At 62.0% G+C, this 13,740-nt stretch overlaps 1 protein-coding gene and 1 long non-coding RNA gene across 2 annotated transcripts in view; one reads left to right on the forward strand and one right to left on the reverse strand.

The window, feature by feature from the left end:
* Positions 1 to 13,740, forward strand: part of SLC38A9 (solute carrier family 38 member 9) — a 34,884-nt gene that overhangs the window by 9,159 nt on the left and 11,985 nt on the right. The window contains exons 3-10 of the mRNA XM_045839859.1: positions 2,944 to 3,076; positions 5,106 to 5,227; positions 5,375 to 5,438; positions 5,908 to 6,001; positions 7,273 to 7,443; positions 9,132 to 9,191; positions 10,289 to 10,480; positions 11,150 to 11,257. Coding sequence (XP_045695815.1) covers positions 2,944 to 3,076; positions 5,106 to 5,227; positions 5,375 to 5,438; positions 5,908 to 6,001; positions 7,273 to 7,443; positions 9,132 to 9,191; positions 10,289 to 10,480; positions 11,150 to 11,257 — 944 coding nt within the window. The remainder of the gene's footprint in view (positions 1 to 2,943; positions 3,077 to 5,105; positions 5,228 to 5,374; positions 5,439 to 5,907; positions 6,002 to 7,272; positions 7,444 to 9,131; positions 9,192 to 10,288; positions 10,481 to 11,149; positions 11,258 to 13,740) is intronic.
* Positions 1 to 13,740, reverse strand: part of LOC123819492 — a 29,142-nt gene that overhangs the window by 2,190 nt on the left and 13,212 nt on the right. The window lies entirely within an intron of this gene.

Consider the following 13,740-nt stretch of genomic DNA (forward strand, 5'->3'; position numbering starts at 1 on the left):
GGGAGGTGGTGGGGGACCGTTTCTGTCGACCCAGGGAAAAACTGCGGGCCTGTTAGTTCCTGTTTGCGGAAGGTGCTTCTGGAATCTCAGTCCAGGGAACTGTCCCTGGTGTTCCCATGATGCTTTTAGTAGAAACGAAACAACTGCTGCATTTCTTGCATTTCTGTCGCTGGTCCTTCTGTAGCCGTAAAGGTGGAGATGATTTGTTTTCGTGACGGTAGCATTAAAACAATTTACAGATTTTTTTTTTTCAAAACAAAATTTGAAAGCATGAATTGCATTAAAAGAATTTGAAATTCGTTCTTAGCAAAAATCTGTGTTTAATTAAGATATATGGGCCTGAGAATTAACACTCACGTCAAGTTCTTTGTCCATGTGTTGTTGGTGAAGGTGCTTATTAGCAACTGAGGAACAGCTCAGCGCTGTGCCACGAGAACCCGGAGTCCTGAACCAGGTGTTCGTGGGCACTCACTGTTCCCGTCGGCCGCTCTTACCAGTTAAAAATAATAGTAGCAGTCTTGAAGTCCTGCGCCCACGTGTGTGTGTGGGTATGTATTTGCACATTATGTCCACGACCTTCTGTACTTCTGTGCAGTATAAGACACGAAATGGGAATTTTAGAATTACAGGATGCAAAATCAATCTTGATAAAATTACCTTTGACTTACTAGTTGTACATTACAACTTCCGCTTTCACTTTATAATGCTGTCGGTGACAATTGCACATGCTTTGTTTATTTTTTAAAATCGTGCAGCAGCTTGCCACACAGTAATCCAAACTGCTTTGGATCACGTCGGTCTCATGCAACAATTGGGGCAGAGTTTGTGTTGGGACTGCCTGGTAAATTTCCACCTCCCTGGTGCCCCTCAGCCCTCACGGTTAGTGACTGCAGTGCAGGTTTAGTGACTGCAGTGCAGGCGCGTGTATTCGGGTGCCCACCCTGTGCTGGTTCGAAAGCACAGAACCCTGGCGTTTTTGTCTAATGCTGCAGACTTGGAAATGACCAGTAGCATTGTTCACCTTTCATTCTCCTCCTCTGCGTTCCTGTCATCTTCCTAGACTGACCTCACTGCCCAGTTCCAGCGGTTACTCTGGCGGGAGGGTGGGCACACCCCCCAACCCCCCCCCCCCCCCGAAGGAAAGCTCCAGCACTGGTTCGGAGAGCACCTTCGGAAGGTGGCTGACCTCTCTGCTGGGGGAGGGGAGGGGTCCGGGGATAGCACCGCCCTGCCTTCCGCCCTGCCTTCCCGGTTACCTGGGTTAACTGGGCAACAAGTCACGGCAGCTCTGGGAGAGCTGCCCTGGCGGGGGAGGGGGGCCACCAGCGTTTCCCCAAGGGGCAAGGCCTTGCTAACTGCCCCTCTTCCTGGCCCAGTCCCTTCAGAGGGGCCCGTCAGCAGGGTCCCCTGGGCAGAAGGATGCGTGGGCGGGGCAGGGGGGAGCATTACAGGTAGTCATACCTAGTAATTTACATTAGAATTACAACCTTTATGTTTGTACAAATTAATGTTTCATTTGATGCTATGTAATGCTTGCAGATTTCCATATTTGAAATACGTGGAATGTTTAATTTCACTGATCGTGAAACATTTTTTACAGAAAATACTGCGATTAGTCCTTGTGTTACATGGAATGAACAGCAGGACACTAGTGTTGTCATGTGCTCAGTATTGCAGTGATTACTTTGGCTGTTTTATGTTTAACAACAGGCCTCAAGGCCATTGTTTACATTCTACGTTTGCAAGTTCTCCTGTGGCAGGGAAATTTTAATCCACGTGTATCAGATTGCAGATGAGCTTTCGTTAAGGACAGATGTCACTTTCAGCCGTCAAATTGTGTCCCAGCGGAAACGCTTCTCAGCCTCCTCCCTCTCTCCCTCTCTCCCCTTCTCCCTCGATTGGAACTGCGCCTCCAGCAGATTAGACTCCTGCCCTCATCCCGTGTTTAGGGCCGCGCTTCCTCCCTGGCTGGTGCCCAGGGGATCTGAGTGCTCCTGGAGCCTAAGGACCCCCGAGGGGAGGAGGGGGGCCTGGGCCGGGCGGTCCGCAGGCCGGGAGTCCCATGCCGAGAGGGTGTGCTGTGGATATCGGGCGGGGGCCCAGAGCCGGGCTGTGAGGCTGGGTCACCGGTGGGTGGTTCTCCTGCAGCGAGCAGAGTCCGGTGCGATGGCTCGGCTACCTTCTCCTCCGGCGTCCGTGCTGAACGCCACCGCAGGCGCGCACCGCGCTCCCTCCGGAGTGGGCACCGTCAGGCACAGCGGGTTCGTTCATGTGAATGGTCGCTCGCGTGACATTTTCCGAGTGCCCGATTCCCTTCTCATTCTTTTGTTTTTAACGAACTGCCCAGTCTGGCGGGTGTCTGGGCGCCTTGGCCCTCGGGTGTGTCAAGAGGAGAGCAGGTCTGAGCCGAGGGTCTTCGTGCGGGCGTGAGCCCTCGTGAGCTGAGCGCGGGGAGCTGTACTGAGCTTCAGAGCAGACGGGCGCAGCTGGGCTGGGGGGGCGGGGACAGACGGGAGGGCCAGGAACGTGGAGGGATTCACGCAGTGGGACCTAGGGACGGCTTTGGGTGGGAGTAAGGTTTCCTTGTTTATAAGCACGCTCACTGAAAATACGGGGTTTTTGAATCACGTTTTAAAGCATTTTAAAAATTTTGCTGAACGTTAAAAGTGTTTTCTCTGCAGCGTGCCCGTACACCTTTACACTGTGAGACAAACAGAACTCCTCCACGAAGGGCTGTGCTTGATTGTCAGTGCGGCGGGGGGGGGGGGTGGCCACGCATCGCCGGGCAGCCCTTTTCTTTCCCGCGTGCGTGCGGGGTGGGTGTTGTCTCCCGTGGGCGTCCGTCTGGCGGGGGGGACAAGGGGTGCCTTTCCTCGGCGGCTGACCCCAGCACTCCCGGCCGAGTGTCCTGGGTCAAGCGTGTGTCCCCCCCGCCCCCCCCAGGCCCTTCTGCATCGAGCCCACGAACATCGTCCGTGCGGATGACGTCACCCCGAGGGTCAGCGACGAGGCCTCCGCCATGAACAAGAGGATCCAGTACTACAGCCGGCTCACCGCCCCCGCAGACAAGGCTCTGGTGAGGGGACGGGCACCGCCCGTGGTCTGGGGCTCTGGGGCTCGGTCGACAGGGCAGCGGAGGACAGAGGCCGGGGCCCCTCCCAGGGGCCAGGGGTGGGACTTCCGCTGGTCCCGCTCTCCCCCCACCCCGCCCCGCTGGAGGGCATCGGGGAAGGTCGGAGACAGTGATGAGCCAGTGCGCGTCCCACAGCCGAGGCCAGCTCGAGCCCGCGCAGCCTGGTGTCGGGAACGGCCCTAAGGTGTGGACGCCGCCCGGGAGGACGGCGGGGTTGACTTCCCCTGACCCCCGATGCCGGACGGTGGGAGGGGGGCGGCTGCCCCTGAAGTAGTTCAGTGGCTGGTTCGTGTCAACGATGAAAGGGTCTGGTTAGCCTGCACAACCCTCACGTGTGAAGCCGCAGGGAGAGGTGCCTGCAGAGGCCTCCCCCAGGAGGGGGCGCTGAAATGTGTCCCCGTGTGTGTGTGTGTGTGTGACGCCCTCCCAGACGAGAACCCGGGTCAGGGGGCAGACGCCAGGCGTCCCGGGCTCTGCGGGCCACACGCCGCCACGCGTGCGCAGTCCTGCTCCCGTCGTCACACGTGCGAGCACCGGGCTCAGCAAGGGGCTGTGAGAAGGTCAGGCGAAGGCCAGATCCACGGGCCGGAGTGCGTCAACCCTTGGTCTTCAAAAGTCTGTGTTACTGTTTTAGGGTCAAAAGCATTTACCATAGTTAATCTGGTTGCTCATAGGAAGTACCACTGTGAGGCATTCAAATGGAAACATTCTGTGAGAAGAGAGAATGGCTCTCTCAGAGGTCAGGATAACAAGGGGGAAGGGGGCAAGGGTCGGGCCAGTCACCTGGTCTCTAGTGTCTCCCAGTCCGAGCACCGTGCAGCAGTCGGAGCCCCTCTTGTGCATGCAGCCAGACGGGGACCCCCCAGTACTCTGGATGGGGTGGCGCCTCCCCAGTGCTCCCACCCTCTCCCCCCTGGGCCTGTGCATTGGCAGTTGTGGTGAGGCCCTCGCTCCATCCCAGAGTTGGCTGAGCCCTCTGGGGAGCAGGGAGTAATCCGGCACCTCCAGATCCGGCCCAGCCCCCCACGGCCTGCGCTCACCCCGGAGCTCATCTGCACCACGCCGGCTGGGCCGGATGGCGCGGCGAGTGCCTGAGAGCTCAGCCCCCGTGGGCAGCGAGCGGAGCCCCCTCTGTGAGCGGGCCGGGAGGTGACACCACAGCTGCAGGCGGGGACCTGCCCAGCCCTGTGCCCTGGCCCAGTTCCGGGACACGTGTGCATGTCCCCACCATTCCTGGGAGCCCCAGGCTTTCAAAAGCCTTCTCTGAGGGAGGCGGCAGAATTCCGGCAGGAAGCTGCTTTCCCCCCACCCAAAGCGGGAAGGCGGAGCCGGAGCCTGAGATGCGCGCCAGCCCCCCCCTCCCCCTCCCGTGTCTGTGCCTCTCTGTCCGCTCCTCCCCCAGTCTCCGTCCTCCGTGTCCCCCGTCCCTCTCTGGGACCCCTGCACTGCCTCTTCCTCACGTCCCTGCAGCTCGCCTGTGCCCGCAGCTGCTGAAGCGTCTGAGCGGCCTCCCTGCCCTTCTCCTGCCCTCCCTCGGTCGGCCGCTCCTTCCTGCCCGGCCGGCCGCCTGCACCGGCCCGCCCACGGTGGTCCAGTGACCCAGGGGCCGCTGGGTCCTGGAACTGGCCCTCGGCCGAGGCCCAGGCCTCTCCACCCGGGACCCCCGGCCCGTCTTCGCCGGCCCTCCTGCCTCCTCCCCCTGAACCTGGAGGGGAAACTGACCCGACAGACGCACATTCCGGGCGTGTGTTCTCACTTCGCAGGAGCGGTCCCTCGCACAGGGCCCTCACAGTCTTGCTCCTCAGGCCTCTGCCACGTTTAGCGGGGGCTGCGTTCGTGTCTCAGGGACGCGGGCTGTTGTTCGCTCGTGACGTTCAGACGTGTGTCTGCCGCCAGGGGCCCCGGGGCGCAGACGACACCCCGTCGTGCGTGCGCCGCCCCGGCCCTCACGCTCCTGTCTCTGTCCCGCCAGCTCGCGCCGGACCATGTGGTCCCGGGCCCGGAGGAGTGCTACGTGTACAGCCCCCTGGGCTCCGCCTACAGACTGCAGAGCTACACGGAGGGGCACGGGAAGAACACCAGTGTGGTGACCATGTGAGTGGGTCGCTGGGGGGCGGGGGGGGCGCAGCTTCACCTCGCGCGCGTGGAAGTCCCCGACCGTTTTAACTCGCGTCGCGACGAGGCCGCGCGAGGAGCGAGCCCCCGCGACCCGCTGCCGGGACGCTGTGTTTTCATTTTCAGCTTCATGATCTGGAACACCATGCTGGGCACGTCCATCCTGAGCGTCCCGTGGGGCATCAAGCAGGTAAGGAAGCGGTTCCGCACGCCGCGACCCTGAGTCTCTTCCCCTTTGTGTTGCGAGGTTTACAACAGAGGCGGGTTTTCGGTGCCTTCGAAGTCAGTCTGTTTTCAGGGGCACCCAGTGTCCCGGGGTGGCCTGGGTTCAGAGAGAGGGTCGCGTGGGTTTCGAGCGGGCCTTTCCGTGATAGGAGGTCTGTGTGCTGCCCTGCGGGCCCGCCCCCCGAATTCAGACCTCCGATGCCACTCCCGCGTGGGGTGTAAAGCTGACACCCGTGGGCACACGCATCGCACAGCAGAGGCGTTAGAGTAAACCCACCTACCTTTTTAAATAAAGAGAACAGACGACCGTGTCTGATTCCACACGGAATGCAATGGTGCCCCCGTGACTGCGTGTCAGGCCGCACCGCAGGACGGCGCCGGTGTGCTGCGCCGCACCGACCCGTGCCGTCCCGTGTCCGACCCCCCCCCCCCAGGCCGGATTCACCACGGGCGTGTGCGTCATCCTGCTCATGGGCCTCCTGACGCTGTACTGCTGCTACCGCGTGGTGGAGTCGCGCGCCCTGATCGGTGAGCTGGCCGCGGGCACGCGCTCGGGGCCGCCCCCCGCGCGGGGGCGGGGGCGGGGGCGGGGCGCCGTGGGGCGCCTGATGCGCATGCGCCGGCTGTTCCCTGCCCCGGGACGTGCTGCCCGGTCCCCAGCGCCGCGCTGGCCGGATCGGGCCGCCCGAACGTCCCGGGAGGCTGGAGTGCTTTGCGGAATGCACTCCCTCTCCTGCGCACCGCCTTATAAGAACACTTTAAAAGTCATGTTTTAAAAACAAGTTCTCTGCCAGAGCTAAGTTAAGAAGTCTGTGATTCTCGGTCAGTTAACGGTGATTGTTCGACCCCCCCCCCACTGAGAGGCCTCAACGCTGGACCCTCCTACATGTAGAAGTCGCACCGAGAGGAACAGGACAGTGGGGGCGATAGTCCCTGGTAGCGAGGTCTCGGAGTTGCACCAGCACAGTTCCCCCGCTCGCCTCTGGCAGTCCTGGGGCAGGGGCCGCCCTCTCCGGTGGCTTTAAAGGACCCTGGGGCCTACACGGACGGGCGTTAGTGAGTGGATGCTCAGCCAGTGGGAGTCCCCAGACCAGGCTGTGTCCCCCCAGTTCCTGCTGTCCCCCCAGCCCCGGTCAGTCCCTGGTGCCCCCGCGGGTCTGTCTGCTGAGCTCTCCGTGCAGCTCTCGGGGTGAGCCCCTGTCCGCCGGCCCTGGTCGGGGCTCCCCGTTGGGCGTGTGAGCGGCCGCTGTGTGGCGCGAGCTTGCTCGTCTGCGCCCGCCCCTGCCCTGCCGCTGTGATCGGCCAGTGGGGGGCGGATGGACGCTCAGGTTCTGTTCCTGCAGGCTTCCACCCCTCCCGCTCCCTGGTTTGTAAGCCCGGCTGCGGGAAGCCTGCACCGGCATGTATGGTGGCCAGTGTCACTCGGGAAAACTGCTCCCGTGTCGTTAGCCAATGTCCCCAGGCGTTCTCGGGGCCCAGCTTCTGGCCCTCCGCGGGCATCTCGCCCGGCCTGGGCTCCCCGCCGGCTCCCGCCGGCTGCCACGCTGTACTGTACTGCCCTGGGGTCCGTTTCTCGGGCGCTCTGTCCTCCTCCGCTGACCTGCATGTCTTCTCACGCGTGTGTGTGTGTGTGTGTGTGTGTGTGTGCTCTGTCGGGTCTTCGCTTCCCTTGTCTCGTCACACGGTCTCATGCCTGTTGGCGGGGCACCGCCCTCTCGGACCGAGTTCGGGTCACTCTGGGGAGGGCGAACTGCGGCAGCGGAGTGTGTGACCGACGTCTAATCCGACTCTCCCCCCAGCGTCGGTGGACACGGCGGCCTGGGAGTACCCCGACGTCTGCCGGCACTACTTCGGCTCCTTCGGCCAGTGGTCCAGCCTGCTCTTCTCCCTGGTGTCCCTCGTCGGAGCCATGGTCGTGTACTGGGTCCTCATGTCCAACTTCCTCTTCAACACCGGGGAGTTCGTCTTCAGTGAGTGTCCGCGTCGGGCGGTGCTGCGCGGGTGCGTCCGGGCACAGCCGCCGCTGCGGTGGTGGTGGTGGTGTCTCCGTTCCGGCTCCCATTCCGGCGTGGGAGGAGCGCAGCTAAAAGTACCGGTGGCGATTCTGAAAGAGACGCCTGATTCCGTTTGTTTTCTACGGTTCCAATCTCAGGTTTATGGGTGTGTTTACTTCCAAAAATTTCATTTCATCCCCCAAATTTAATTTGGGATTAAGTAACATTCCTTCAACTTCTCTAATTCATAGAAAACATTTCTACGTTCCAGCAGATATCTTAAGCATTGTTTCGACCGTAACCACAACATTTTAGTGTAACGGAGCTCACGGGGGTCACTGGCGTTTGTCACTGGAGACTTTGCTGCGCTGGCCTCGCCTTCCCCTTCCTCGCACTGTCCTGGCTGAGCCCCGCGGAGCCAGGCACCCGCTCGGCCCGTCACAGGGGAACGGCTCCCTCCCCCGGTCCGGAGACCAGACGTGCAAAGTGGAAGTGACCGGGGGCTCTGCTCCCCGAGAAGCCTCTTCCGGCGCCGGTGGCCAGCGCTGGCGGGGCCGTCCTTGGCCGTCGGCTCCGTCTTCGCGGGACCATCTTCCCTCCACACGTCGGTGTCCAAACTCCCGAGTCCTCTCCGAGGACGCCGGGCACTGAGCTCGGGGCCCGCCCTCACCCAGTCCGACCCCGTCCCACCTGGGCGGTACCTGCGGAGCCTCTGCTTCCAAATGAGGTCACAGTCTAGGCCCCCCGTGGACGCGGACCTGGGGAGGCCTGTTTGACCTAGCGCACGTGACGCCCGGACGTTCCCGTTTGCCGGCCTGAGGCAAGTCCTGGCATCAGGAGCTGCAGAATGATTCCGAGCTTCTGACCGTACACCACCAGTAGCCGCTGGAGACGCCGTGAGAACCGGAGCCTGAACCACTTCTCCCCTCTGGCCTGACCAGCGCACCCTGGGGAGGAGGTTCACCCGTTCACCGATGTATGACCTCACAGTCTAGCCCGCCGTCTTCACGTCTCGTCTGGGTTTCCATCGGACACTGTTACTGATTGTCACCAAGGTCGTGAAGGGCAAGGTCGAACAGAGTGAAGGGGGGCGCTCTCAGGCCGCAGGAGATACGTCCTTCACCCGCCCTCCCTCGCCGGCGAACCGTCCATGTCCCGGCGTCCCCCGGGCCGCTCTCTCTCTGCCTCTTGCGGAGCCACTGAGTGTGCACGCCTCGGTCTGCAGAAGCGTCACTCTGCTTTGTACAAACTTCAGTGACTTTCCAGCTAAATTCGGCCGTCGCCGGTGTTGGTTTCCCCCTTTACAGACTCAGAAGTTGGTCTGAGGTGTGACTGTACTGATGTAAATCAGTGAGAGTGTAGGGGGAAATGCACACAACATCTTTATTCTGGTGCTTTGAACTAAATTCCGTCTCTGCGCAGGTTTTAAAAATCCCCGCCGGGCCCGAATGCCCAGAGTGGGGGGCGCAGCTGATGGCTGCGCCCCCGTGAGTGCAGGGGGCTGCCGCGGGGGAACCGCACTAACGGGGGCGGAGTCTGGGCTCGGGCCCACGCCGACGATGCCCCACGTGACCTGAAACTGTTGTCACAGACGAAACGCTGCGGCAGTGGCCAGTGTGGCACCTCCCGTTCAGTGTTAACCTGTGTTTCCCCTTGATTTTCAGACTTCGTCCATCACATCAACGACACGGATGCCGCTCTGAGCACCAATGACAGCAGCCCCCGTGAGTAGTTGGGAGTTCAAGGTTCCACCTGTGTCTCACTCCCCACCTTGCCTCAGAAGGGGTGTAAGGTAGGGCCCCTGACTTTGTTTTAGGTCAGCGGTCAGCACAAAATCGTTATCGCCACGTTCCCCGGGCCGCGATGAAATGGTTGGTAATCAGTGCCTTTAAAAAAAATAAAAGAAAAAGAACAACTCCACCAAAGGCTGCACTGACGTGAGCGAGACAATATTTAGTTCACGTTAGACGGTCACCGCGGTGGCCCACGTCGGTGAGAAGCTCGCTCACCTGGGAATAGTCCGCCCACGTTCCAGGAGCCTCCGCCGCTGCAGGGTGTTTCGGCCCAGAAGCAGAGCCCTCGGTCTCAGACACTCACTGTTTTCGTTGCCAGGGTGTGCGGGACACACACATCCGTATCCTCGGGATAATTAGTGTCCTAGTAACGAACAGACGTCAATAAATGTGGACAAACAAGTTGAAGATTTGGCAGAAAGAATCTTAACTTTCTAGGAAAGTCTCTGTAACGACTAAACATGAGCGTCAGTGGCGCAGGGGTCTGCCCAGCGAGGCAGGCGCGGGGAGAGGGCGTGAGGGGTCACTGCGACCCCGTTCCGGCCGGGCCGGCGGGGGAAGCTCCGCTCAGCAACTCGGTTTCCGCGATGCCGTGGCCGCTGCGTCCGCTCCACATTCCAGGGCCAGAGGCTCAGTTTGTCGTTTCACGAAGCCTGCTCTTTGGCCGTGGTGCGGGTTGTCATCCCAGCGAGCGGCGATCCTCACGTCACCGTGGACGGCCGGGCGATCCCGGCCGGCCCCGTGTGTTTCCTCTCCGGCGAGGGAGCCGGAGGGCCTGGTGGTGGGGTGGTGTGACAGTTTCCGTAGAAATGAAGGGTGTGCCTCGGGGTTTTCTAACGCTCTTCCCCCCTAAGTGGCTGTCGGTGAGAGATTCCCGATGCATCTGACTGTGAGCCTCAGTTCTTCCCAGAACGGACAGGCCGAGGGTCCGGGCTGAAGGCTGGGGTCGGGGAGCGGGCGTCCGGGAGCTGCTCACTCGTGTCCCCGTCCCCTGCCCCCTGCCCTGACCGGACGGTCTCCCGTTGCAGTGATCTGCCCAGGGCGGGGGAGCGGCCGCCCGGACAACGGCTCGGGGGCCGTCCACGCCAACAGCACGGAGCTGCAGCTGTTCGACACGTGGTGGGACAAGTCCAGGACGGTGCCCTTCTACCTGGTGGGGCTGCTGCTGCCGCTGCTCAACTTCCGGTCGCCCTCCTTCTTCTCCAAGTTCAACGTCCTAGGTGAGCCCGGCCACGGGTCCGAGGTGCGGCCGGCGGCGGGGAGGGCCGGGGCGGGGAAGGCTCGTGGACCACCGGGACGCTCAGCACGCCCCCTCTGCCCTGCGCACTGTGCCCGAGAGCGGAGCCTGGGATCCGCCCGCCCAGCAGGTGCCCCGGCGGCCAGAACCTCGCCCACGCGAGAGCAGACGGCTCCGGGCCGTCGGGCTCACCGCCTTCTCCGACGGGCCTGCCACCCGCACCCACGACCTGACTTTCTGCCTGTCGCGCACCACGCGTCCTGACGGGCTCTTCCAGCCTGCCGGCCCCCTCCGAGGCTCCCGTGCAAATAGTGGTCGGTTTCACGTCGTCTGTGTTCTCCCACGTAACGGCGCCGCCGTGGGGGCCTCGGCGCGCACCCTCCGCTGAGCTCGGCCACTCGGGGGGGCCTCAGCTTCTGGCCGCACTCGAGCTGCCTTCCCCTGGGCCCGTGGGGCCTGCCCCATGGTCTCTGCTGTGTTTCCCAGTGACGCAAGGAGCCTGTCTCCGTCCTCGGATCCCGCCTGGGTCACCGTGGGCGTCACCAGCGACAGGACCGGGTTCCGGGCTTGCCGGAGAGGCAGGAGCAGAGGCGGACCTTAAACGGCCTGTAAAGATGAGAAGGTGACAATGGTCTCTGCCTCTCCCCCACAGGCACAGTGTCGGTCCTCTACCTGGTGTTCCTCGTCACCCTGAAGGCGGCTCATCTGGGGTTCCACCTGGAATTTCACTGGTTCACGCCGACAGAGTTTTTTGTGCCAGGTGAGCTGCTTTAGCCCAATAAACAGTTAGGAAATGGCAACAATGTGACCTTTAAGTTGGCTACCTTTGACTGCTGGGATTCTAAATCCAGCGAGGGCAGAGAGCATTCTTCGTGATGGGGATTTTTATTAATGCCGTTTGGCTGAAACCAGAGTCCAGCTGAAATCGCTCTGGTCGCCTTGCCGTCGGGGGTGGCAGCCCCTTGTCATTTCTGCCTGGGGGCAGGAGTTCATGCGAGTCACAAGTGCCCCTGAGATACCAGGAACGCATCTTCGACGCCGGGGTGTCCAGCCCGCGGCCCAGGGTGGCTGTGCGTGCGGCCCGACACGGAATTGCAAACCTGCCTGAAACACGATGAGCTGTTTTTGTGATGGCCTGTCGCAGTGCACTGAACGCGGGGCCTGAACCCTTCTCCCCAGCATGGCCCAGCCATGCCCCAAGGCTGGACGCCCCCGGTGACTTTCCGAGCAGACGTGCCCCGGGGTTCCAGAGGCTGAGCCCGGTCGGCGATTGGTGCGGGCGGGCAGGCTTGCCCCCCAAGGCTGTTGCTGCCCTTTGGGTTTTCCTTTAAAATCGCCATTTTTCGGGCTAATGGCGATTACTACATGTTCCCTCCCGTCTTATTTTCTCACGGTTGTGACTTGGCAATTCCTCAAGTTTCCTCCGAGTCTAGAGGACTCGCACACGCTGAGAGCCCGAGAAAGAGTGAGTGGACGGTGCTGACCGAGCAGCCGGGTCAGAGAAAGGAGGTGGCCGTCCCCCCGGTGTTGGGGACGTGAGCAGGGGATGGTGGCACGAGGTTCCCGCGCTGGTTCAGAAGGCAGCTGTGTTTTCGTCTTCACCCATGGGTGCAGGCCGTGTGGGGTCTGTGGTCGTCACCGTCCGGTGGGGACCGGGGTCACCCTCCAACGACAGCAGTCCCGTCGCCTGCCACCCTCTGCGCTTGCGGCGGCGGCGTCCCTGCGGGTTCCCGGCGGACTGACCGGTGCTCACAGGAAGGAGGTGCTCGTGTCAGTTGCCGTGGCTGCCCGTGTCCACGGCGCCCAGCTGCGTCAGCTTTGCTTTTGCTGGGGGTTTTGTGTATTCTTTCTATTGGCAGCCTGCAAAGACTAAAATAAAAGTCCGTGCAGATTGAGGACAAAGGAGGCGCCGGGGCTCCATCCCCCCTCCCCCCACAGCGCGCTGCGCGCTGGGTGCGGGCGAGCGTGGAGACTCGGAGCTGGTTCTTCCGCCGCCGGTTAAAAATAGTCTTGGGCGTCCCTTCTAAACTTGGGTCCGCGCTGGTTTATTCTTGGAGGCTCAGTGATAAAAGTTTCTGCTGATGGTGGGACACGGGAGGTCAACACGAGGGGGAGGGGAGCATAAACAGTTCCTCGGGAGATGGAAGAGCCTGTTTAACTAGTTGCCAGGCCGTTCGCTTCGCTGCACTTCTGAGTGACAGGAAGGGCAGGACCGTGAGGGCTGGAGGTTGTGTCAGTGCCCTCGCGAGGTCACCACGTCCTTGTCACAGGGGCCGCTCAGGAGTGGAGGCTGGCTGAGACCCGGGGAGCTCTGGGGGTGCCCGTCCTCACCGCCCTGACGAGGGGTTCGCGTCACCTCCTGGTGCCGACGGAGTCTCTGTTGCTGTTCTCGTTCCTAGAAATCTCCCTCCCGGTGGTGCTGTGGGCCGTGTGGCCCCGCAGGGAGCTGGGGAACGAGGAGAGTGTGCGTCCCCACGTCCTCGTGGGCAGCAGCCCAGGAGCGGGTTTGCTGGGCCCGAGGAGGGTGTGCGTGTCTCTGCCGCATGAGAATGGCAAGAAGGGCGGGGCCGGCCCCGCCCCTGCAGCAGCGTCCCAGCGTCCTGCGGACAGGCCTTCGCCACACCGGTCTGCCCTGTCTCCGCCCTCCAGCCTGGCCGCTGGGCCGGGGGCGGGGGGGCGTGTGGTTCCCACCTGCACTGTGTGTTCACCCCCAGTTTGGATGGCCTCCTTTGTCCAGTGCCTCCTCAAGTCTCTTGCCCAATTTTCTACTTTTTAAGTTGATTTCCAGGCATTCTTTATACGATCTACACACGCGTTCTTTGTCAGACCCAAGTACCACAACGGTCTCCCCGCTCCCCCACCCACGCCTCCCTCTTCCTCGGCGTGCCCGCTGAAGGGCCTGGGGGGCGGCTGGGAACCGGCGCAGGCGGGGGCTCCTCGAAGACCCCAGTGTCGAGGGGTCCGAGTGCCCCCGCTCCCTGCGCCCTGGGGCGTCGGCCTCCACGGGTGTGGACGGTCCCACCCTCACGCCCGCTCCCGCGGCCCTGGTCGGCGGTGGCTAGCAGGGCCCCGTTTGGGGCCTCTCCTTCTTTGCTGTTTTGTTTTTCTCAGTTCGGCCGCTCCGTGTCCGTTGTGCAGAGAACTTAGTCTGTGTACCTTTGAACCGATCCTTGGTAGGTACGGACTCGTCCTTGACTTCTGGTGGTCTCGTGCCACATTCCTCTCTTTCCATTTGTGATCTGA

The sequence above is a fragment of the Phyllostomus hastatus genome, unplaced genomic scaffold (assembly GCF_019186645.2).
Source record: "Phyllostomus hastatus isolate PE091 unplaced genomic scaffold, TTU_PhHast_1.1 phas_contig_329, whole genome shotgun sequence".
In the NCBI taxonomy this organism is placed as follows: domain Eukaryota; kingdom Metazoa; phylum Chordata; class Mammalia; order Chiroptera; family Phyllostomidae; genus Phyllostomus; species Phyllostomus hastatus.